The sequence below is a fragment of the Chenopodium album genome, chromosome 23 (assembly GCF_948465745.1).
Source record: "Chenopodium album chromosome 23, dcCheAlbu1.1, whole genome shotgun sequence".
Classification (NCBI taxonomy): domain Eukaryota; kingdom Viridiplantae; phylum Streptophyta; class Magnoliopsida; order Caryophyllales; family Amaranthaceae; genus Chenopodium; species Chenopodium album.
The window spans coordinates 28,311,106-28,336,834 of record NC_137856.1 but is presented as its reverse complement, the minus strand read 5'-3'; the positions used below and the strand labels follow the sequence as shown (position 1 = coordinate 28,336,834).

At 34.1% G+C, this 25,729-nt stretch overlaps 1 protein-coding gene and 1 pseudogene across 2 annotated transcripts; one reads left to right on the top strand and one right to left on the bottom strand.

Annotated features, from left to right (window-relative positions):
• The first annotated feature begins 552 nt into the window (after positions 1-552).
• LOC145608215 (uncharacterized) lies at positions 553-14,976 on the top strand (annotated as a pseudogene). The gene is made up of 24 exons (XR_014105754.1): positions 553-881; positions 3,559-3,616; positions 3,994-4,082; positions 4,158-4,213; positions 4,305-4,380; positions 4,638-4,704; positions 5,748-5,814; positions 6,045-6,111; positions 6,370-6,453; positions 6,835-6,876; positions 7,801-7,961; positions 8,948-9,025; positions 9,134-9,202; positions 9,333-9,398; positions 9,489-9,617; positions 10,181-10,237; positions 10,537-10,626; positions 10,740-10,805; positions 12,184-12,252; positions 13,455-13,559; positions 13,654-13,779; positions 13,953-14,011; positions 14,141-14,177; positions 14,276-14,976. The product of XR_014105754.1 is annotated as an uncharacterized LOC145608215 (transcript).
• Positions 14,977-15,266: 290 nt separating this feature from the next.
• On the bottom strand, positions 15,267-17,205 carry LOC145609324 (diacylglycerol O-acyltransferase 3-like). The gene is made up of 2 exons (XM_081664832.1): positions 16,749-17,205; positions 15,267-16,238 (listed from the first exon to the last, which is right to left on the bottom strand). The coding sequence occupies exons 1-2, from the start codon at positions 17,163-17,165 to the stop codon at positions 15,543-15,545; spliced, it is 1,113 nt and encodes a 370-aa protein (XP_081520958.1). The 5' UTR covers positions 17,166-17,205; the 3' UTR covers positions 15,267-15,542.
• Positions 17,206-25,729: the final 8,524 nt, after the last annotated feature.

The following is a 25,729-nucleotide window of genomic DNA, read 5'->3' as shown; positions in this document are numbered from 1 at the left end:
ATGGCTTATTTGTTATTGTCTTTTGTTTTGGGTATGTTATAAAATGGGTTACTTGAAATTAGGAGTTACTAGAACATGGGTTATCTGAATTTATGGGTTACTTATAATATGGGTTACCTGAAATTAGGGATTACTACTTGAAATTAGGGGTTACTAATAATATGGATTACTTGAAATTATGGACTACTTGAAATTAAAGGTTACTTAAAATTAGAAGTTACTTCAAATCCCATGTGAGTATCAGACTTCGTTATATGTTTTTTAGTTAGAAACTTAGAACAAATTGGGTGCATCATACACACTTTTACTTTTAATTCAAGGTTATCTTTATTATAGAGTGTACTCGCGAGCCACAAGGGCGAGTGATGAGAATTGATCCCAAAATCTCTTAAAATCGGGAGAGGAGCTGTAAGCCTGTAACCACTTGAGCTATCCCTCACCCTCATTTGCCACTTCCTTAGTAGCAAAGCATTTAACACTTTAGAAATGACAAAAGAAGAAAGAGACGTCGCAGTTGAAAGCGCTCCTTCTTTTAAACACTCTTCATTTGAATTGCACACTCAAATGAACATACCATAAACAACAACTCAACACCAGCAGCAGCAGAACTTCAGAAGATAGTGCGAGAAAGTGTAAAAATGGAGTTAGACGAATGGGATTTGAGTGCAGAACAACTCGAATCCCTCGAAAAAGACGCTCTTCGTCAAATTGCTCTTCGTCAAAACTCCAATTCCAATTCTACTACTTATTTTGCATCAACGACTACGACAACGACGACTCCTTGCGTTTCCGGCACCAATTTGCAGCATCCGCCATTACGAAATACTCTACCCTCTTCTTCTACTCAGACATTCAAGGATTCTTCGAGGGTTCTAACTCAGGTAATTGGTTTATTCCTCAGTTTCTTGTAATGTTTTGGGGTAATGGGTGTTTTAAGGGTTTAATTCTACTGATTTTTGTTGAAATTTTGAATGTTGATAGCATGAAAAAAATTTAGTTTAAATTTGCTGAATTTCCTTGTTTTTTTTTTTTTTGGGTAATGGGTGTTTGAGGGTGTACTGAATTTCGTTGAAATTTTGAATGTTGCTAGCATGGAAAATAAAATTAGATTAAATTTGCTGAATTACCTTGAATTTTGTAATTTTCTTTGATTTTTTTTTGGTTTGTAATTGGATTTTCTGCTTAGAGGAGATGAGTGAAGTCAAGATATTGGAGAGATTATTGCGCTTAAGCTCATGAGAGTTATGTTACTTACTTTTAGTGAGTGTTACGTGTAAATTTATAGCAATTACTCCTTCTGTTCCTTTTTGTTTGTCCCATTTGATTGTACTTGTTGATTGACTGAGGAGATTCATAACAATACTGTTTGAATAAGGGTTGTTTTGGGTTGTCGAAATTTTAGTAGTATGTTTATTATTTGAAAGGATTATATAGGTGCATGTATTTGTGAAAGAGAATACACTAGTATGTAAATCATATATGGAGTAATTGGTTTTTAAGCATAGTCGGGATGGAGCGAAACCTAGTAGCAAGTAAAAATTTGAATAGCATCATAACAATAGTTCTTAAAAAGTTGTTATTTAGTGATTCTGATGATTGGAAAGCAATTCGATGCTTTGAAAAAAGTTATTAAGGCTTTGGCAACTTTGTTATGCCATATCTCAAATTGAATTTGTGTGGCAAGATGCTAAATCTTTGTGACCTCTGGGGTTTCCTATAAGAGTGTTTTTTTTTATTTATTTAATTTTTTTTTTTTGTAACTTTGTTTTTTTACAACGCTTTAAGAGAGATTCGGAGGTTCAATAGTTATGCTTTTATCAATAAGGTGTACCTTTGTTGTTTAAAATTAATTCTCTTGAATGCTATATAGTTGCTTGAAATTACTTGAATTTCACGCATACGAGTAAATCTAGTTGGGGTGTGGGCCAAAAAGTGGTTGAATATGAATTAAAAATTATTCAAATGGATTAAGAGTAGAGAGAGATTGTGAGCAAAAAAGGGTTGTTATGATGTATAGAGGAAAAATTGGTGGTGTTCACATCAGATGGTGTTGGGAATCAAAAGTAGTTACTAGAGAGTAGGAGGAAATTTTTGGATGTCCCATTTTCCCATTATAGTATATAGAAATATAGAGGGGAGATTGAAAGAGTAATATTTTTGAAATTAATATGAAGTATTTCATATAAGGGCTATCTAGCTCAATTTCCATCTAGATAAATTCAGAATAGGGTCAATAAAAAATGGCCAATAAGTTTAGGCAAAGATGACATGTCAGTTGATCTATGAAAGAGCAATTGAATGTTGTGATCCATAACCAGGTGAAAATGATGCATCAGGTTCAATGACTAAGTTTAGCTGTTTAGGACTGCTTATAGAAATAGAATTAGATATTTTTGTCATATCACCAGAGTGCATCATACTTATAGGAACTTCTATACTAATGAACCTCCTTGTAAAGCTTCCTAACCTTGGTGGAATATCATGATGAGCTATCTCTTGAAAATTTTTCTGGAAGAAGCAAAATTGTAGCACATAGTGAAAATAGGTGTTTGGATGCCTCAATGACATCAATGAAATTCGTGTAGTGATTGAGGTTCTTTGACCCTTAAAAAAAAAAATCATTGTATTTGTTGAAAGAGTATCGATATGATTAGATAGATGCTTCATAGAACAGAAAATTGGATCTGGTAGAGATGTCATCAGTCATCCATCAGTCATCTTTGACGGGGCTTTTTCATCAATATTAGACTCTTGGAGAAGGGAAGGTGTGAATTGTGTGCTAGCATATGTTAGTCTCTATCCGTTGTGTTCATGACAGACTGAATAGTAATACAGCTTTCGTTGTCAAATATGTATATATGTATTTTACAAATGTAAAATGTTCCCATTAAGCTAAACTAGAATTAGTATTGTACACAAGTAAGTAGAGAGGATTATGAAATGAGAAGACTTGAGTTGAGTACCAGAATAGAACATTGGGAAAGGGAATAATACATAATTTTGTTGTTTATACTGAGATAAACTTTTGACCTGGATGCTTGGATATAATTAATACAGATGCAATAAAAATAAGGGACAGATTATAAGACGAGGGAAGGGAGAACCTATAATGTCTCAAAATATTTTAAGATTGCTGGGAAGGAAAGCATTGTAATCTAGAATGACTTGAGAAATTGTTGTAGAGTATGCTATGGGCCTGAAATTTGAGTTTGAATCATTTGAAAAAGGGAATAGTGTTGATGCATGTCTAATAGAATAGAATAGAATAGTAGTGGTTTGGTGGTAAAAAGCTGAGGATGCTTATAGTTAAGTTTGATGCTACCAGGTGATGATTCCACTTTTCATTTTTCTTACAATGTGTGGTGGAAATATAAGAAAAGGTCTATGCTACCGGATGATAATTCCTCTTTATTCATATAAATATAAGGCGGAGAAGAAGAATGAAAAAGGGTAGGATAGTTAGTATTTAAAATCCTACTATTGTGCTTTATTACTGCTAGTTTCACCCTATTTGTTGCATAAGATATAATGCGTTAGTGTCAATCTTCTGATATCCAGGCGGATGGTCCTTCAGGGTCTAGAGTCTTGCCATCGTCCGTTGCACCAAAAACAGCTGGTGAGTTGCTATAAATTATTCGTCCATGCTAATTCTATTTTGGTTCTCAAGCACATTTTCACTTTTGATGATTTGCATGGGCTGAAACCTGAAAAAAACAATAGCAATGCTTTAAGGTTCAGAGTTCAAGTTCTATGGCTACTACAAGGTTAATAATAGCTCAGTGCAGCAGAATTATGCAAATCAATAAAGTACAAAGAGTACATATGGCCTAAATTACACTCATAATGTGGCTGTGGCTTGCTGGAAGTGGAATTTCATGAAAATTATGGCTGTTTTACGTCACAACACAAGCTGTTTAATCTACAGTATATATGAGCATTTTAACGGCTTAAGAGCGTACCTCAACGTTGCTTTAATTCTTGATGTCTGATTAGATGACTCTTCAAAGGAGGAACCAAAGCATTCTGTCAAGCTCTTTCTTCACGCTAGTGGGAATATAGCTATCAGGTTTCCGTATAACCAGGTATGCTGGCCATAATTTGTCCTGGCTATTTGCTTCATTCTCAAGGTTGTATCTGACACTGCTATTGCTCACAAGGTTCTTATAAATGCTGTCAAGAAGATTCCTAAAGCTACCTGGAATGCAAAAGAGAGGTTTTCTCTTCTTCTTCTTCATGTGTTTCACTGTCTTTCTCTTCTTCTTTAGAGGTTTTACTTGCTCTATGATATGGTGCTGAAATGGCAGGCTTTGGATAATTCCACTGTCTTCTTTGTCAACTGCTGAAGACATTCTTAGGGAAACTCCAGGGTTGAAAATTGAGGTGAAGCATTTCCTCTATGTCTGATACATCTAGTGGCTGTTACAATGTTCGAACTGTACTGGACTGTTGGTCTCATGGTTCTTTTTGTTTCTGGCTTATATAAGTCATTATTTTTTCATTGTTTATTCCCTTAGGTTGGGTGTCCATTAACAAAGTATGAAGTATGTTTCTTTCACAATTTGGATATCTATTAAGAAATGCTATAGATAGGCGAGAATGAGCTAATTTTTGATGCACTTTCGTGTTGTGACTTCTAGGTGGAAAATCTTGACCCCTTAGTTCGGAGAGCTATAACTGCTGCAACAGCTGCTACGGATCTTCAAGGTGAATCTTGATTGGCATTGTGTTGTGAAAGGTTGAACTCTTTGTGCTCTCTCTGGTGAGAAGCATACTTAATTGGAGAGATGATAGAAGCATAAGTTTAGCTACATCAACTAATCACCATAGGAGAACTATCCAGATTCTTAAAGTGTACAGCTAAATATAAATAGAAAAAGAATAGTGAGCCTTGCATGAAGAGCATGATGCGGTTGAACCAAGATAATCTCTCATTGAAGGAGGGTCCATGTGTCTTTCATGATGCCGTACTTCCCAAATATTTAGCACAACTACCAAACAAAATTGAGATTCAAAACCAATGTTCACCGGTTTCTGGTTGATATGGCCAGCAATGATTAACTTTGTTGATAATTTGACATAACATCATAGCCTATAATATATTTTCCTCTTTGTTGAAAGAAAGTAACTTACAGTATTAAGGGAGAAAAGCCATTGCATGGTTTGGTGCCTAGTGAGTTTTAAAATTAAGATAATCTTTCATTGAAGGAGGGTCCATGTGTCTTTTCCTAGAAATATGAATGGGTTTAATCTTTTCAAATACATTATAGCCAACCATTGTAAAAGGTTACTTGGTCACTTCTGCCCAATGGTACAAGATTACTTGGTGCATTAGTATAACGATCATTGTTTCATGTAATTGCATGAGGATTAACATATTTCAACATATTTGTGTGGGTGCCATTGTAGCCTCTTTGTAGAATGTTTGTGATTGTGTTTGTCTATCGTCTTCTCATTTAGTAGGGAGGACAAAGGTTGCCGGTCTTGCCCCTAATTTGAAGAAAATTAATGATTTTTATATCTGGTTAGTTTTCCTCTCTTGTTCTAGGAACTGGGTAATTGTGCATAAGATGATGGCTTAAGGTATATTACTGCTTTGCTGATTTCGAGAGTAGAGAATGAGAAAATCTCTGTGGATTTGTCTTTTATCTGTCTATGCACTGGAAAGACATTCTTTATCTTATAGCTCATGTTTGGGGTGTTATTTAGTGCGCATTAATAATAATATACTTAATCTTCTACTTTGCAAGATCGATATGACAATATTCCAAGCTATATAGAAACGAAGCTTCTACCATTTCAGCGGGAGGGCGTCAGGTACCTGCACACTGTAGATGACTCTGATAATGCTCTGTGTGAATCTATGAAGATTTCTGTCCTTGTAGTACTGCTTAAAGAAGCACCTTTTTCTAATTATAATTTTAAAACAGCTTTGCTGTCTTTCTATTTTTTAGTCAAGTTTCTTGCTCCTAATTTAGACCTGCTGTAGACCCTGTACTCCTGTAGTAAGGAGCTGATTTCTGATTCGTTATGTTATTATTTATCAGGTTTGTGTTGCAGCGGGGAGGTCGGGCTCTTATAGCAGATGAGATGGGTCTGGGTAAGACTTTACAGGTAATTGGAGGTTTCATTTAATTTGTGTGTGAACTTTGGAGGCTTGTAATTATATATATATGTGCTTCTTTAGTGTTTACTTCAGTTATACATGTTTCATTTTTGTTATGGGTGGGAACTCTCCTTTGATTACCTCATGGTACTGTTTTCCCTTTTATTGTTTGAAAGTGAGCTTCCAAGCTGTGTTAAAGTTGCAAAAATATAGAGTTAAGTGGTTGCTAATTATTCAAAATATCAATGTCTGGATGCCATCTGCAGGCAATTGCTGTAGCCTTATGTGTCCGTGAAGCGTGGCCTGTTTTGGTGCTTACACCGTCTTCTTTGCGTTTGCATTGGGCTTCTGTGAGTACTACCATCGGTGTTTTCGTCTTAACTGAAAAGTGTATTGCACTGCAGATACATTTGTGTCTTCATCAAACTATAATAGCATATTATAACATAGTAACATACATAGAGCTTAACTACAACTGCTGTAGCTACTGTATTTATGAATGTATTAATCCATATTATAACAACTGGATCTCTGTTTAAAAGCAATAACTTTTCTCTGTGGCAGCTATGACATATTAACAGAATTTTCATTTGTGTATGGTAGTCTTACTGCAATGGCCTGTTCTCACTTTGCAGTATATCCAACTATATCATAAGATAGCTGCAATAGCCTAATGTAGGCGAACTCAGAACTGAGATCCTTTTTTCTACTGTGTTTCTTCTTATTGGCAGATGATACATGAATGGCTGAAGATTCCTCCGTCAGATATTGTTGTATGTATACTTTATATACTTTTCTAAATTTTCTTGTTTAAGTGTCCTACTTTTTGTTGGTGAGGGAGGTAGGGTATCCTGCAGCTGGTTTCTTGATTATTCTATGAGTTGATGTTTGGGTTTTTCGTTCTTTTCTTTTACATTGAATAATCACATGTCAAACTCTCAAAAGAGGCTTTTGTGAATAATCACATCTCAAAAGTTATGCAGTGTTGGCCTGTAATATCAGGAGAGCTAAAGTGTGGAATAAGCTTCACCATGTCTCAAATGTTATTTAGGCTTCACTTGTTGTGGGAATCATTTTGCCCTTGCATTTTGAAACAATGTATTGGCTTGCCAATTTTTGCAGATTGGGGGGTGGGGGTATTTTACATAAGTTTCAACTGGGGACATGTTGACTCTAATTCTTACAAAACCAGCCCTACACTCTCCTGCTCAGAGGCTCAGAAGACAATTTTTCAAAAAAAGGGACAATACTGCTATCTTCATGGATGTTATCCCACCCCTCCAACCTCTCCGTGAATGAGAGTGAGAGGAAGAGGCTTCCCTATAGGAATAGAAGGCATCAATGATACCTAAACTTCCATACTCTAATTTATGTTTTGGTCAAGATAAAATGAATTTCTTTTGTTTGATTGAAGACTTCTTGTTCTCCATGTCTGTATGGACGTATATGTGTGTATTGCTTTCTAAATTTGCATATTTGTTTCTGATTTGGTTAAGAAGGTGAATTTTTCTTGTTTATTTATGTATACCTACATCATCCTATTGTTTCATGTTATATTACGTCATCTCAAGAAGCTTGCATTTTTTCATCAGATTTTGACTGCTCTTTGGTTGCCTGTTGTTGTTTGTAATTATCCTTGTTGGGGATGGGAAAATGTGTGCCTCTTTGTTTTGGGATCTGACTCGAATAATATCCAGGTGTTATTATCTCAATGTTCGGGATCAAATAGAGGGGGGTTTTCAGTGGTGTCCACAGCCAAGGGGACTGCTCGAGTGCTCGTCTTGATGGTTTGTTCAATATTGTTTCCTATGACTCTGTTCCCAAGCTACAGGGGACTCTTATGGCATCAGAGTTTAAGGTGAATATATCTGTTTTTTTGCGTATGTTGAAATATGATTCATGGTGCCTTAATTTCATAGTAATCCCCTATCCTCCCCACTCACGCCTTCTTACAAAAAAGCTTGCATGTGGGGACTATATTTTGATGCACATGTGTACAAAACTTTGTTAAAGGTGGTGGTTTTTACAGTAGTTTTTAATATGTGTTGGCAGTTTTGGTTTATTTTGCATAGTCTTCTTCTTCCTTTTTTATTTTTTATTATTTATTTTTTTTATTTTTTACTGTTTTGCAATCAATGAGCATGGTGTTGCTGGAGCATGGGCATAGTAAAGCCATGAACCAAGAGAGCAGGCATGAAAAACCAGTCGCTTTCAGTGTTATTTTTGACAGCGCAAATTAACCTACAAATTTATTTAATCAACACAACAGGGTATTGCTTGATATTTCTTGATGTTTCAGGAAAATCTATTTTAGTAGCTTTGGGAAAGTTTTGGCAGATAAAAATCTAGTTTTCTGGAGTTAATTGATTAGGGTTTCGTAAAGAAGTTTCTTGGAGATCAAAATCCTTCCTAAGCTTATTTCTGGGCATGCGTAGACCTCTTAATTTACTTTTTTAGGAATGTTTTGTAGTTTGGGAGAAAATTTGCATGTGACATTGTTAAGGGAAAGCTAGTTACTGTACATATTTAAGTAGTTTTTTTTAAAGGGTTTTAGCACTATAAATACAAAGACTATGTATTGCACAATGCATTTGAGTGTACTAGTGATTGCGAGTCTCACTTTTGCTCATTATATCTGGTATTGGTTTCTTAGCTCCCTCTCTTCCCTCAGCCTGCAAGGCTGCAAGAATAAATCATTGATGGGAATTGGGGACATTTAAAGCTTGCTGCTACCCTTGCCATTGATGTTCTTTCTTTATCTGTGGTTAATGAATTTACCTTATTATAAAAATTCAATAAATAAATAATAAAGAAAGCACCTCTGGAATTTATGTATTTATGCAGGTTGTCATTGCAGACGAGTCACATTATTTGAAGAATGCTCAAGCAAAGAGGACAACTGCCTCTCTCCCAGTTATAGGGGTCTATTTCTTCCCTTTAAATCAATTTACTAGAAGAGCTGCATATTACTCCCTGCTCGTGTTCTCTTTCTACTGTTTTGACCTGTGAAACTTCTCTGTTCAATTTCAGAAAGCACAGTATGCAATTTTGCTTAGTGGAACTCCTGCTCTGTCAAGGCCTATCGAGCTATTTAAGCAGGTGATTCTCTATCTACCCATGCTTGATACTTGACCTTAATTTGGCTCTTTTCTTGTTCTATTGAGTTTTTTTTATTGGTTATTTTATTATCTTAGTTTTATAATTTATTTTTTATTTATTTTGGATACAGCTAGAAGCCCTCTATCCTAGTGTTTACGAGAATGTCCATGATTATGGCAACCGATATTGCAGGGGTGTAAGTGATTCTTTTGTTTGCTTTACACATGCTTCAGCATCCGAATTTGTTAACTTTGATGAGCCATGTAAATTTGTCCTTGATTTTCAGGGAGTATTTGGATTATACCAAGGTTCAAGTAACCATGAAGAATTGCACAATTTAATGAAAGCAACACTCATGATACGCAGACTGAAGAAGGATGTTCTTTACGAGCTTCCTGTAAAACGTAGGCAGCAGGTAATGCTGCTGTCTAGCCTGCACCACACTGCTGCAGTGCTGCTGATGCCTTCTGGTTTCTGATAGTTTTTGCCCATTTCATTAGTTATTAACTTATTATGTGTTCAAAAAATCCTTTTGATGGATTGCTTATGAAGACTTATTTTGGCTTTACTCTTTACCTTGACTAAGTCTAATGTTATAGACTTGTTAAGATTTTCCCGTGCTTGAGATTGTTCTTTGCCAAAGTTAATTTTTTTTTTTTTTTTTTTTTTTTTTTTTTTTTTTTTTTAATTTGCTATGTGAACTCATCATGTGGAAATTTTTTGTTCTCTTTTTACTGGCAATCGTGGCATGATAAGGTCTAAGGAGCACCCCCTCCTGTAATCAGGAAGAAAAATGAAAAGTACTCAATAATTATATGAAGTATAGAAGAGGGGTTAAATTTGGTACTGGTGAATGAATTTTACATGCTGAACTATAATTCAGCAATATCTTATGTATCCTTTTATTGGACTCTGATATAATAAATTATCTTCAATTTACTTGTAAATGACTGAAGGACCTTGCATGGTGATTATTAGGTCTTTCTGGATCTGGCTGAAAAAGACTTGAGACAAATTAAGGCATTGTTTCTTGAGGTAATGCATCATTTCATGGTGTGAATTAGCAATGCGAGTGATTTTTTTTATTGTTGATTCAGATATTTGTTGCAAAAAATTTTAAAATTTGTTAGTGTTGTATATTACATCAAATGCTCAAGGACTCCTCTGGAGCCTTGTGCCATCCCCCCCACCCCCAAAAAAAAAAAGAAAAAAAGTACCCTTACCAAGGACCCTAGTTTACATTGTTTTTACCACTTACTCTGTTTAATGCTTTGCAATCAAGTGAGAAATTCCAATACTCTGAACACTGCATACTTTCATATCTTTTCTTATAGCTGGGGGTGGTGAAAGACAGGATTAAAGCTAGCAGTTCCAAGGATGAACAAGAGAGTCTCAAATTTACTCAAAAGGGTTTGATTAATAAGGTACATTTTTTGCTTTATTCCTACTAGGATTCATGAACATGGTCACATTTAGCTGCATCTTTTACTATGTAAAGTAACTCTATGTTTTTCTATCTAACCTTGCTATTCTACAGATATATACTGATTCTGCGGAAGCAAAGATCCCAGCAGTTAAGGAATATCTGGGAACAGTCATTGAGGTGAGTTCATTATCGAAATAAGAATAAATTAAAGGAGGGAAACAAGGATCAGGAAAATCAATATATTTTTATTTACAGGATTACTCTAAATTTATTTATTTTGGCACTCTGTGTGATTTTACTAAAGAACTTTGGACTCTTTTTTAATTTTTGTGGAAAAGATTCTCATTATAATGAGGCTATATGGCAACTATATTTTAAACATATTTCCTGAACAAGTTAAGATCAAATACAATTTATATATCTTTTGAGTAACAAAAAAAGCCTAAATAACCATATCTTTGTAACTTTGTTCAGGTTTAAGTGGTAGAGTATAAAACATATTCCTGAAAGCTGATGGTTGAAGCCCAAGAATATGTTTTATACTTTGTCAAAAAGCTTAAGCTTTTGGTTGAAATTGTCCTTTTAACATGGTCTTAGAGCCAACATTACACAAAGGTTATGTGTTCAAATCTTATCCAATATCTCGCGTTGGGTATGCGAAGGGTCCATGCTGCATTCACATTTCAAGTCCAAAGAGCTCTAATGTAAGGGGGCTGTGATAGAGTATAAAACATATTTTTGGGCTTCAACCATCAGCTTAAGCTTGGTTAAACAAATATCCCTACAAAAATATTTAGTTGATTAGCATTTTTAAAATATTGGAGATCTAAGCAAGCTGTCTTGGGTTTAGAAAGATATCTGCAGCAGAACTTGCTTTAATTCACGTCAACTATAAGAAAAACATGAAGTTTGCAATATAAGGGAGACAAATAAATGACAGCATACTAAATTTACTCATGAAGTAAATAAATTTATAATCAAGCAAACAAAGGGGCTAGAATTTGCTGCAACCTAATTACATATTCGTTTTATTATATTTATAGTCTATTATTCAATTTTTTTTGTTTGAGTGTGTTTACTAATTCCATACAATTGAACTTAGTAAGGGGAATGTCTGGCATATAGAGGAGGCTATGTTATATGCCTGCCATGGTTATTGGAAAAGCACTTAAGATATATAATCATTCTGCTACATTAGCACTCGCATGCTGGATTAATTCAAGAATAGAACAGATATATTAGCAATCATTCTGCTACATTAGCACTCGCATGCTGGCTTGCAACTTTGAAAGGTGGTTTCTGCTTGTCATTTTACTTCTATTTACACAAAAAATAAAAAGATGTGTTATTCTTCAGTTTGTTTTATCTTACTCTTTCATGAAGCTATCAGCTTGTGGTTTTTTATTCCCTTTGGCCATATTTCAAGAGTTTCGTTGTAGTCCTTTTCTTTTAATTTTCTCGATCTCTTATCCTTTGTCATATTTTGGGTAAGCTAGGTTTTGTATTGATTCTTTCATATTGCTTACATATTTTCCTTTTGGATTAATTGAGCCAGGCTGGATGTAAATTTCTAATATTTGCACACCATCAGCCTATGATTGAGGCAATACACCAGTTTTTACAGGTAAATCTTAACTCCTGTTTTTCGTAATTCATCAAATTCATTGGCCTATATGACCCACCCCTTGGAGCCAGGAGGATTTCTAATAGAAATAAAACCACAAGACCTCATTCTGAGGAGGGGGGGTAGGCTCTACCACTGAGCTCCTTTTTTATTCTCCTATTGGTCAGACTATTATTATGTACTCCGTAGGTGCTATATACTTACTACCTCCGTTTCTTATTATTTGCAACTTTTACTAAATTGTCTAAATATGGATGCTTCACATTATGTGCAACCTATACTACCCTTACTTAGAATTTCTTAATTTGAATTGTAACATTTAAACAAAACCTGTTAATGTAATAATCTAACTTAATTAAACTAAGCATTTTCACCCAATTTTATTCAACCCTTCATTCAGCTAAGTTCATCTACGTCAACTTTTGTAATCAATTCCCCAAATTCATCAAAATATTCATCTTTCACCATCTTTCTCTCTTCTCCTTTAGATCTGCTCATCAACTATTAGATCTTTCATTGTCGAAAAATCAAACCAACTTCGGTGCCGCCTCCGACGACCTTACTCCGGTGCAATTGACTACCCATCATGACTCCATCTTCCACGGATTTCACCTCGAATACAGTGATGGCGTTGATCTTGAGGAATTTAGATCTGAAATGAAGAAAGTAATTGTGATTCATATTTTTTTTGGCTGAATCTTTCATTTTTTTTGTGGGGATTTTTTCAAAGAGTGGTACAGTGGTACCATTGTCCATTGGCGGTCGGGATGGGTTTCTGGTTGTCATTGAGTTTCTTGCAGAGGGTGGGGTGATTTCGTGGGTTTGGGATGATTTTTTGGGGTGGTTATGGTGGATTTAGGAGTGAATATGGTGGTGAAGGTGGTGGTGAAGGTGGGTCTCAGTGGTGGTCAAAGCAGTGTGGGTGAGTCTCAGTGGTGGTCAAAGCAGTGTGGGTGAGTCTCAGTGGTGGTACGCCAGCGACGGTGGTGGGGTGGGTGAGAAGATGGTGGTTTAGTTAAAAGTGGCTTGGGTTAATTAGCCTTCCTCACTCTCTCTCCTACCCTTAATTACATACCCTTAACATTATTAATTACCATTAGGAAATTTTGACTTGGAGTCCGTGTCAAGCTCTAAAGTTGTAGATAATAGGAAACGGAGGAAAAAGGTTTTGACATGTTCTTGATTCATTATTGAACTTCCAGAAGAAAAAGGTTGGCTGCATCCGCATTGATGGTGGTACACCAGCGGCATCAAGACAATCTTTGGTTACAGAATTTCAGGAAAATGAAGCAATCAAGGCTGCAGTTGTATGACAACTCTTTACCTTTTTTTAATTATTTTTTTAATTTTTTATTTTTAAGGCTTACTTCTAAGATTTATTTTCTTGTTTTTCTCTGTCAGCTGTCAATTAAAGCTGGAGGTGTTGGTTTAACTCTAACAGCAGCTAGCACAGTTATCTTTGCTGAGTTATCTTGGACCCCTGGTGACTTGATACAAGCTGAAGATCGTGCTCATAGAATCGGCCAGGTAACTAATTAGCAGAGTAGAAGAGTTTTTTTTTTTTTTTAATTGTCTGTATTCAACCAGTCTCACATTTCCTATAATAGTCAATATTCAGTTATTATTGGCTTATATCATTTAAATACTTTTAGAGCTAGCCAAAACCTCTTAATCATGGCTTTTTCTCCCATTCCTGCTAGGTCTCTTCGGTCAACGTATATTACCTTCTAGCAAATGATACTGTTGATGATATTATCTGGTATGATGTGGCTTGCATTATAATCTGTGTCTTGAGTTTAGTAGAGTTATTAAATGATCAAAAGATGATGATGCTAACTAATGTAGTACTTTTTTTTTTTTTTTTTTTTTTTTTGTTTCTATATTGAAGGGACGTTGTTCAGAGCAAACTAGAAAATCTTGGACAGGTTTAATTTTTTTGCCAATCGCATGTCTATTTGTAGCACTCTTTGCTTCTTGTTGCTAAAATGAAATCTGGACTTGTATTTTTTTATGGACAAATTAGGTTCTTGACGGACAAGAGAATACCATGGAAGTTTCATGCAACCTACCAAGCTCTAGCCCTGCAAAGCAGAAAATACTTAGCTCACACAGATCGCCTACTTCTAGCCCTCAGAAGCAGAAAACACTACACGGCTCGCCTACTTGTAGCCCTATGAAGCAGAAAACACTTGATGGTTACCTAAAACGATGCGGTACCTCAGATACAACTGATGCTGAGCCTAGTTTGAAACATCCGAGAAACTGATTTTTTTTTTTTTACTAACAAGGTAATGTACTAATATATCTTTATAATTAGTCCTTTTGTAAATGTACATAATTCATGGCGACTTTGTAAATTGAAGAAGCCATCTGTTGATATATCTGTATCCTAGAACAAGCTTGTGCATCTCAGGACTGTACTTCCCTCCTTTCCCTGATATCCATTTAGTTTGGGATTGTTGTTGGAATGAGTTCCTTTTGAATTTTGGTAACTAATCTCACTAATTGAAGAACCCTTGTAATAACCCATTGGAAATTCATTTCTAACCTCTCATTGTAATTTGATTATCTTTAAAATCTCCATTAAAATTCTTCTCTCCTATGTACTGATTCACATATATAAATGTTCGTTTCTTTGTCCTTAATGTGTACTACGAGGGATGTGTTTATATCGGTTTTTGTGGGTGAACTTGAACAGAAATAACGAACCTAAGCTAGATTTTGAATCAAACGGATCAAAACCAAGTATGCTCAGGATCTAACAAACAAACTTGGTTCATGCTAGCTGCAAAGGAAACCCAAGAGCTTTGAAAACTTTATTTCAAAAAAAAGCTTGTTTTTTAGAACACTAAGCAAAGCAGGTGCATATACTAGCTATATTTAAAAACTAAATCAAATAAATTAGAAACAATACATGAAACTAACTAGTGGTGACTGAAATTTCTAGTTGAGTAAATAATCACTGTTCTACTCAAATTTTAGTTTTCTCGTTTCTAAAACACAATCAATACACATTACCAAGTAATATACTTCGTATATAATACAATGAATTCGAGTTTTATGTACAATAGGTTTATCAAAAAGAAGAAAACCTCAATCAGAATCACAGACTCTCCAAAGTAATAATTCTACATTGACATAAATATTTCAGCTTCACCTCACTAGTCTCCTTCAGTTCAGACACTGAAATAATACTTCAGACAAGTTCGGAATTCTTAATCTTCATGAATTGTTTCAACCTGCATATCATCTACACAACTCAATCTTAGACTAGTGGCAACAAAATTTCTTCAGGAAGAAACAGCAGCAACAGCAACGCGCAATTGATCCTTGGCCTCTTCCTCAAAGTAGTTCGCAACAATCAACTCTACGTCTTCTAAACCGACACCAATGTAGAGAGGATTACTAGTTTTCACAGTATCAGCACCTACATTACCATTCTGAAGTCTGACATTAGGAGCACTTTTACACTTGCCCATGCACTTGCACCCTTCAACAACTCCCTCACTACCTACTGCTCTTTGAAACTCCTCCATCAATGCCGGGGCACCTAATTTCTTGCACTTCCCGCCCATACAAACCTCGATTTTCTTCCCTACACTTTCCACTCTCGGATGATGCAGTTTCAGAGGTTCTGAGTCTAGAACTTCGATCCCTACATCCTTGTTTAAGGTCAAATCAAGGATCATATTACTGCACTTTTGCTCTGAGATTAGAGGAAGTTGCTCACTCGTAGATTGAGCTAAGAGTGTGCTTTGTGTAGTTGTTTGTGATTCCTCACTAACTGAATGAATCTCCTTGGTTTCAATAGGTAGAACAACAGTCTTGTTTTTCATAGTTTTCATGTCAATCACTTCATCACATTCACTGTCACTCGACTCCGAAGAGGACGAGGAGGATTCACAGTCTTGTAATTTACAATTCTTCATCTTTTCTTCTTCTGCTTTTAACTGCTTCAATTGAGCTAACAGTGTCTCTGCTGCTTGCTGCACAAATTTGTCCAAAATTTAAACCAATAAGTACAAGTGTACAACAAATAAAATATAGTTTGATAATTAGGAATTTCATACAACGATCAATTGCTTGAGAAATTAAAAAAAATCTTTCAAAACCCTTGAATAATTCATTAGAAAAACTTATAAAGCTACTTCCTTCCACAACCTAGATGAAAATATTATAAGCAATAAAATCCCAATATACAATCTAATTGCATATTCCGATTCAATTCGAACATATAATCGCACACAAAAGGTCTTGTATACAACAAGTGTAATTTACAGATAAACACAATCACCCCAAATCACACAAAAGTCTAACCTAAGCAATTTAGGACCAAATTAACATGTTGCATACACTACACCCGTGATGTACAAGTTTTAGCCAAAATAAAATCATGTTAAAAAACCAAAATAAAATTAACACATGAACATATCATCAAATTAACAGAGAAAAACCAAAACACAATTGAAAATCAGAAAGAAAGAAAGTGAACTTACAGAAATAGTTCTGGATTTATCATCATCAACAGAAAAACCCAGATTATTATCAGATTCCAAATTCAACCCAAACCCTAACTCAGAAAAAGTCGACAAATCCTTAACCAAACCCTTCAACAATTTCATCCTCTTTTTCACCGGAATCCCATTCCACCCTTTCTTTCCCTTTCCCTTTTTCTCTCCACAAACAGGGGAAACTCCAGAATTATAATACTTCAAGTGTCCTTCATCTTCAAACCCATGATTCCCAGCTTTTAATTTAAATTCCCTCAAACTGGGTATTCGATTCCCTCTTCTAAAACAAACTTCAGAATTCAAAAAACACGAATTCCTTGAATTCCCAGAAACTTTTCCAATCTGGGTAGTATAACAGCAAGAAGAAGATGACTTGAAAACGACGCCGTTTAACACCGCCATTGATGATTGCTCAAGTTTTTGGGATTTTCTCTCTCCTGATTTTTCGAACTCTAGAAAGAAGAAGGTGAGGGTTGTGTAAAAAGGGGGATTTTATGGGGTACGTGGCGAAAGGTGATTGGTTGGAGGAGAGAGAAAATTGACGTGGGAGTCAAGTTTGTGGAGCGATTGCTGTTTTCTGTTGAGCACGAGGTAGCTTGTTCCCGCCATGCGTATGGAATGAATCTTGGCCGTTGGATTAGTTGGGAGGGATTTTGATGGTCTGAGATTGATCTGACGTGGATGCCACGTTGGTTGCCATGCTGGATATTGTAAAAAAGTTTCCATAAATAAGCAAAGGAAAAGCAAATTTGTGATTTTAATTAATTTTTGGTTTTTTTTTCTTTTAATTGTTTCTTTGTGTTTTTTTCTTTGTGTATTTTTTCTTTTTGCATTTTTTTTTCCTTCAATTGTCTATCTATCTTAAAAAAATAAATATTTCCCTCCCTAAATTACATGTTCTTTTAATAATAACTGTTATTCCCTCTCTAGCGGCAACCCCACAATAATCCAAAAAAAACCCCAAAATCAGATCTATTAGGGGCTGCCAATCTGCCATGGATGGAAAAATTCATGGTAAGCCCCAAATCTCCTCTTTAGTATATAGTTTATGTAATTTTTGTACAGTTTATTGGTCAATAAGTGAGTCTCTCTTTATGAGAGGTTGTGAGTCTCTCTTCATGAGAGTTTGTGAGTCTCTCTTTATGAGAGTTGTTTCTCCCCTTCTATGGGGTTTTTTTGTTTTCTTTTCCTGTTTAGGGTTTATGGGTAAAGAGGGATGAAGATAGCAAATCTTCGGCGACGGAACTGTTTTTTCTCCTTTAATGCTACCCGAATTTGTGAGATTGTTGTATTTTGGGAAGACGCAAGGACGTCATCAATGGTTTACAGCTTGTTCTTCAGTGGAGAAGTTAGTAGATTAGGAGAAAAATATGTTTCTGATGTGAGATTTGTTCTTTGTAGTCTTTACTTGATTTCTGTAAGTGCCGTTTGGCTTGTTTAATTTATGCTATTTCTATGGTTTCCCTTCAAAAAAAAAAATTACATGTTCTTTTTAGAAGTGTTCAAAATATTTTTTCCATATCAAAATATTTTCATTTAAATGTTATACTTTTTTGACAATACTACTCTCATAATACTAATGTAATTCATCTCATCTTCTCTTGTTTTTATGAGCTGTCTTCCTTAATTTTTTTTTTTTCCTTTTGCACTATTGATGCTTTTTGCCATCAACTTGCAACCACACTTTTCTCTCTAATCTTTACTAATTTTCAATTGGGTGAGCATTAAAAGAGAGTAAATGAAACATTGTGTACAAAAAAATTTGTATTTTAGGAGAGGGTAGAGGCTTAGCGGCCTAGAGGGTGACTAGGTCATGAAGTCAATGGTAGGCATTTTTTGACATTGCACTACTACAAAAGTTGTGTGTCATTTTTATTAGGCGTTCCAAATGGCTAACAATAAGCCGCAAATAATTTGTGTCACAAGGTCAGTATTGGGTGATAGAATATTATCACTAAATATTTAGTGGTATTAAATACACTTTCAGTGTTACTTATAAAATTTTAGTTGTATTTTTATGTTTCCAATGGTATAGTTAGAATGTGGTCTCCTTTTTCATCATATTGCACGTGAATATAGTAGACAAAGTATGTGAGCTCTACACCACTTTTTCCTCTATATCTTTCTCTCTCTTTCTTTTTCTCTCTTGCATGTAGTATTTATTTTAATAAAATGCCTCACAATCCTACAATAATTGAAAATTCTAATGTAGTCACATGACTTTTGACTACCACATTTTCTTAAAATGGATGGCTGAATTTTTTTTTTCTCTTGCTTTATTTTTTGATTAATCAATTCTTTCTACCAAAAAAACCAATTTCAAGAATCAACCACTCTGATTTAAAAAATAATAATAAAATAAAAATAAACCACTCTCCACCCTCTTCATCATTCTAAAGAAAATCCATTACCATAACTATCTTCAACATTATTCACAAAGGCTAGTCAATTTTTTTGGCTATTAAATTTGTATATTTCATTGTTAATTAGACTATGAATATGTTACATGTTCTTAGTTTACAAATATTGTAAATAAGTTAGACAAATTTTATGAATATAGTTTTTAGTTTTCAATATTGTTGTACTTTTTCGGAATTTTACTCTTGCAATTAGGTGATTAATTGTGTTTCAAATGGTTTGCTAATTGAAAATACATTTATTCTGCTTTGAAAACTACAACATGCAAAGGGGTGGAGAAGAAGGTGTGGGTCGAGATCCAGGGAAAAAAAAAATAATATAATCGACTTTGACAATACTTTCTTGAAATTAAAAATATATTTAAAATAATTAAAAAATGAAATTAAGATTATTATTAAAAAGAAATCAAAAAATAAATAATCTCAGCTGTCTATTTTAAAAAATTGTCATAGTCAAAAGTCATATACTACATTAGAATTCACCCTATAATAATACATTGTTTCACATGCATGCCAAAAAAAAAAAAAAAAAAAAAAAAAAAAAAAAAAAAAAACACTATGCCCACTAAATTGAAAGGCAACTAATGGAAGTATTTAGCATAAAGGGTAACTGAGTATTTAGATTTTGCATGAATGAGATGGAAGAGAGATTTATCAATTAAAAAAAAAATTATGACCACAATTGACGTGGTCACGTGGGCAAAGAATGACTTTGCTCTAAAGTAGCATAATTTTCTCTCTCATTTGCCCATGTGGTTCCGGATGTCGGTGGGGCGGGTCAAGTAGGAGACCTATTGCTCCGGGGATAAAAACCATACTTGCCATGGGTGATGGGGCGGGGTTGGATTTTAAGTTATACCCGCCCCATACCCACATCTATATATTTTAAAAAATAAAATTATATACTTTTATACTATTCTATAAAAAAATTATGTAAAATAAAATAGTAGATTTGTAATACGGTAATATTATAAACAAAGAAGTGTGTGATATTAACAATTTTTTTTTTAAATTTTTACGTAGTATTAATTATGCAGTATTGTGTATTGAAAGGTGGGAATCAGGCGGGTCTTGGGTGGGGATTAGGTGGGGGTAGATATCCAAGTGGTGGGTGGGGCAAGGATGATTTTGGAATTATACCCGTTGGGACAGGGATGAGGATGGATTTTGGACCCGCCGCGAGGATGTGGATGGGAGTACAGGACGCTGTACATTCTTTTTTATTATTATTATGCGCAGAATTTTCGCCACCTATGTGTGGTTTTGATGCTGGCACAGTTAGCTCCCGTGTCGGTAACCTCAATAATTTGGGGGAGGTAGAGTTAGAAACCCGTTCGGTGCGTAATCAATACAAAATAAATTATTTAGTTGTCTAGTCGAGAAGTTTTGTTGAGTGTTGTGTGCTTGTAAACAGGCCAGGTGCATTGAGGTAAGCGTGTGTGTGTTGATAGGTGAAAGCATGTTAGTGTGTTTAAATACGCTTATGTATTCAGCTTTGCTGATTGTGTGTTTATATGTATGTTTGGCGTTGTCTTTATTTTGGCCCTACGACGACCCGTTTCTAATGGCGAGTAGTGGGGACAAGTAGAGAGTAGTTTTCCAGGTGATGAAGCATATTCATGATGGGCATGAGTGAAGAGCGAATCATGCTTAGTTTCCATAAGACTATGATGTGGTTTATTTCTTCATTGATTATATTATTATTATGCTTGTGAGACTAACGCAAAGGTTTTTTCACGTTCTATTTGGTTATATTAAGGGCCTACAATGGTTCCAAGTTGTAGGTTGTTTTTGTTTGACTTTACTTTCGTTTGGTTTGGTTTGTTTTGGATGGTAATTTTAAAGATAGTCTTCCGCTGTGTGTCTTTGATAATTGCCTTAGCCGTTTTCACGGTGGCGGTTATCTTAGATATTCCTATTTTGAGTTTTTAAAATAGCAAAACAAGTATTTTAAAGGAAAGGAATTTCTAGGGTGTTACAGGATGGGGATAGGAAGGCCAACACCCCATTGACATCCTTACTCTCGCTATAACTTTTTTTGCTCTCTCTCTTCTCTATTTGATTTTTTCACTCTGTTTTTTAGTACCCTTAAATATCCTTTATTAAAACCCTTAGTGATCTACACAATTCCAATTTTGACAAAATTGTCCTTATATGTACATTCTTCCATCAACAAACGATTAACATATGCCTTAATATAACAAATTTACAATGGATAAGATTTTATTTGTTTTTTTTTTTTTATATACGTACATATTAGATTATTTGATATTTGAGAGCATTAATCTCAAGTATTTATAATCCCAAATTTAGTTTTTTTTTTTTTTTTTTTTTTTTTGGATAATCTTTAATCTGCAAAAGTTGTCTTGTCATATTACTCTCAACACCCAATCACAAATTTACATGTGTACTACACTCTTAATCTACTTCATGATTAACATGCCACTTGGTTGTTCTTAATTTTTTTATTTATTACAAGATATTTATATACCCTACTCTCCCAATCCTCTTCACATATTATCACCATATCACCGTTACCTCCCATTGGTCTAAATCATTTCCATTACCATCTACTACTTTACTACAATGCCACAAAATTTATTCTCAATGACCATCTAATTTTAAGCACCTGTAGACACTTACTTTTGGCTTCATGTCCCGACGGGAAGTGTCATGACAATAAATAAAACCATCTTTGTGTTGGATCGAAGTGAAGAATGCTTATGGATAACTGGTTAAGCCACAAAACACAAAAGACTAGCCCAAAACAAAGAACAAGGCCAAAACAATGTCCCATTAACTAAATTCGATCATAATTAGGCTTAAGCCCCGCGCTTAAAACCCAATAATGACGGATTAGGAGCGCCTAGGTCAAAATAAACGCTGCCGCAGAAAATGCTGCGCGCATCTCAATGAGTCGCGCTGGGCAGTTGCACGCAACTTATACTCCGCGCAACTTCCAGAGATGCGCTCGCGAGAGATTCAAAATTTCGAAAAATTGGAAAATCGAATCTTACCATAATGCCGCGCGCAAGACCAATAGTTGCGCTGCCCATAGTAGCGCAACCAATTCACTTTCGCTGGGATGCCGCGCGCAACTCATCCAGTTGCGCGCGACACATGATGCGGCAGAATGCTCGTAACCCTAAACCTATTCATTCCCTATAAATAAAGGCTTAATTCGAGGCTTAAACACACAGAAAATAACCTAAAACTCTGGCAAAATACTTGTGAACTTGTGCTACCTAACCCTCGTGTCCTAAACACTCACCCCTTTGATATTTTGTTACTACGGTGGAGGTTCCCCAACAAGAAGGAGTCCATAAGTGTTCTAAGCGGAGATCTAGCAAAGAGAAGTGGTAAATTCCCGAGCACTTAGTTAAATCATATTTATTTTCTTGTTTAAAAGAACTTTAAAATTAATTAGTGTTGCTTGATCACCTTAAAGGATTAATTAATCAACTCCACATATAGTATCTTGCGTTAAATAAGATTAGAATTGAATAATTAATTGTTGTTTGATCACTTAAGCCAAGGAGAATATTGTTTATTTCTTGTTCTATACACAAATTTGATTAAATAAAGAATAACGACATCGCAATGTAATTCCTACGTGAATTGATGTGTGTAAATAATATCAACTAACATAGTTTTAGGTATCGCGTAGCATATATTGTTTGTTGATGAAATTATAAAAAAGGAAGAGCTAGTAGAGGCCGCACTAGGGCTAGGATAGCGATTCCCCCCTAAAGGAAACTTTATTTTAGTACCCTCGCTCTCGAACTCATTTCTGGTTAATAGACCAATTTGGGCATGGGTAAACTTACGATTCGTGCTAATTATTCCATGAACTCCACATGGAAGAAAGGCATGAACGAGTTTATGAGTTTTCCTAAAACTCATTGGCGACTCTCTACTTGTTTCGTACAAAAAAGCGTGATGAGATAATCAATTCTAATTCAAGGTCCCCCAAACAGTCAGGAATTCAAATCCTACTACACTTTAACAAGTGTAAAGTCCTAGGCTTTTAAAGGGCCATGGGCATTAAAGGAGAAGATCCTCTACGATGGGAACACTCTCCTTATAGCACCATTTCATCACTATCTTATCATATAACATTATATTCATTTGAAGAGCAATTAAGATTGGATGAAGTATTATGTTTAAAGTAACCCATAATAGATACTCGTACAATTGTCCAAAATTAGTAAAAAAAAATTACGCTAAAACTATTCGAAGTATATTACTATTATTGTTCACCTCCTGATGTACGCGTGTAATTAATTTAAACATATGCATTGTAAATTTTTAATTAAAACATATGCATTGTAAATTTTTAATTAAAACATACGAAGTACGACATTAATTTAGATTGTGAATATTTTCTTTTGGTGTTTAAGTAGCTATAACCGCATAATATAATGTTGTAGACATAATAATTAAAATTGTTTCAAATCTTAAAATCTTACGATTTTACAATTCTTGTATGATCATATGTTTCAATTAACGATTCTACCAAAATTTACATTTTTACGATTTTACGATTCTTGTATATATGACCATATGTTTCGATTTACGATTCTACCAAAATTTACATTTTTCTCTTAACTAGCGAAAACCTTACAAATTAAACATGCCTACAAAGTTATACTACATGTGTGTATATACATATATATGTATATATATACACATACATATATATATACATATATATATATATATGTATATACACACATGTAGTATAACTTTGTAGGCATGTTTAATTTGTAAGGTTTTCGCTATACATATATATATATACATATGTATATATGTATATGTATATGTATATGTATTATGTATATATATACATATATACGTATATATATAATATGTATATATATATATATATATATATATATATATATATATATATATATATATATATATATATATATATATATATATATATATATATATATATATATATATATATATAATGTCAATTATTGGCTTCTTAGTAAACAATACAATTATTTTCTATCAATTTGAACTTATAACATAAGTATATAACCACCTTTATATTTTCAATAACCATCTCAAACCCTAGCCTCCGTTACTGAATTCTTGAGAGCTTCGTTCTACGGTTTAACAGGTGCAAAACCCTAATCTTTATTATTTTTGTGCTTTTTAAATTTTTTTGTTTTAGGTTTAAATAATTTCCCTTCCTTGTGTGAGTATTTTTTTTCTCCCTTGAAAGATAGAGTTTTTTCTCCTTTCCTTTTTAAGATAGCTTCCTTTACTTTTTAGGATTTTAGATGTTGAAGTATAAACTTCCCAAACAACACATATAAGTTTCTCACATTGAAAAAAGAAGTGAGAGTTAAACACTTTATAAGGCTAAGGGGCTATCCCCCTTCTATTGCCATATGGTTTTGGGATGGAACCTCATATGTTCTTATAAGGTGAACTTTTTTTCCTTCAATGTGGGACACTTACATGTGTTATTGAATTGGGCAACACTCTCCCGCTCACATGTAAGATCCCTTAAATTTGTATCATGTGATATTTTATGGGCTAGAGCACATTTTTTCATTAGATCTTTCAATTTTTAGGTTTCTATTTATGGAGAATGTGATCTACATTTAAAAGGTTTAGGGCTGTTCGATCTGAACAATTATTGCATGGAATCAAATGTGAAGCCTCTACTTAGAAAGATGCAAAAATATCGGAATACATTTCTCAAGTCAAGCTTGAAGTGGTGGAGATAGAGTTGTGGGTAATTTTCCTTAAAATGTTGTTTCTCGCTAATTTCCCTTAAAATTACGAATTATTCGATTATGAAAGTTTTCTTGATTCTCTAAATATGTGTTTTAATCTTGATAATCATTGTAGATATCATATGACTTATTATTAACGACTTTCCTTTGCCGTTAAAAAAAAGAAAAAAACTTACAAGTATAATATAAACACATTCAATGAATCTACCATTTAGTGTGTGGTTCCTATAGGCGTGGGTACCTTGAATCGTACAACCGTTTTGCGGAAAGAACATATTATTTTACAAATATAAAGAATATACAACTTTAATAAAAAGAACATATTATTAAAAATTTAAAATGTAATGAGTATATACCTTAAGTAAAAAGAATATATTTGCACCAAAAAAAGAGTGAAAAGAACATATGTCCATGTTATTTGATTGTCACTGTAATGTACTTTCATTTATGATATAATTTTCATTGCTTATCTTGAAATGTTCTTTGAATTTTATCTTAAATTTAAATTAAGGTGGATATTTATTAATAATGTTCATTATGTAATATTTTCATGTTCTTTATTAATATTGCAGATGTTCTTTAGATATTAAAAAAAAAACATAAATTGTATGTTCTTTACAAAACAGGTATATGTTCTTTACAAAACAACTATATGTTCTTTACAAAATAGCTACATGTTCTTTCCGTGTTTTTTGTCTGTACCAAACAAGGTACAGGCTGATGTACCTTAAAATTTTCATCTACCATTCATTTATAAAAGTTCCTTTCGTTTTAAAATTGATTCTCAATTTTG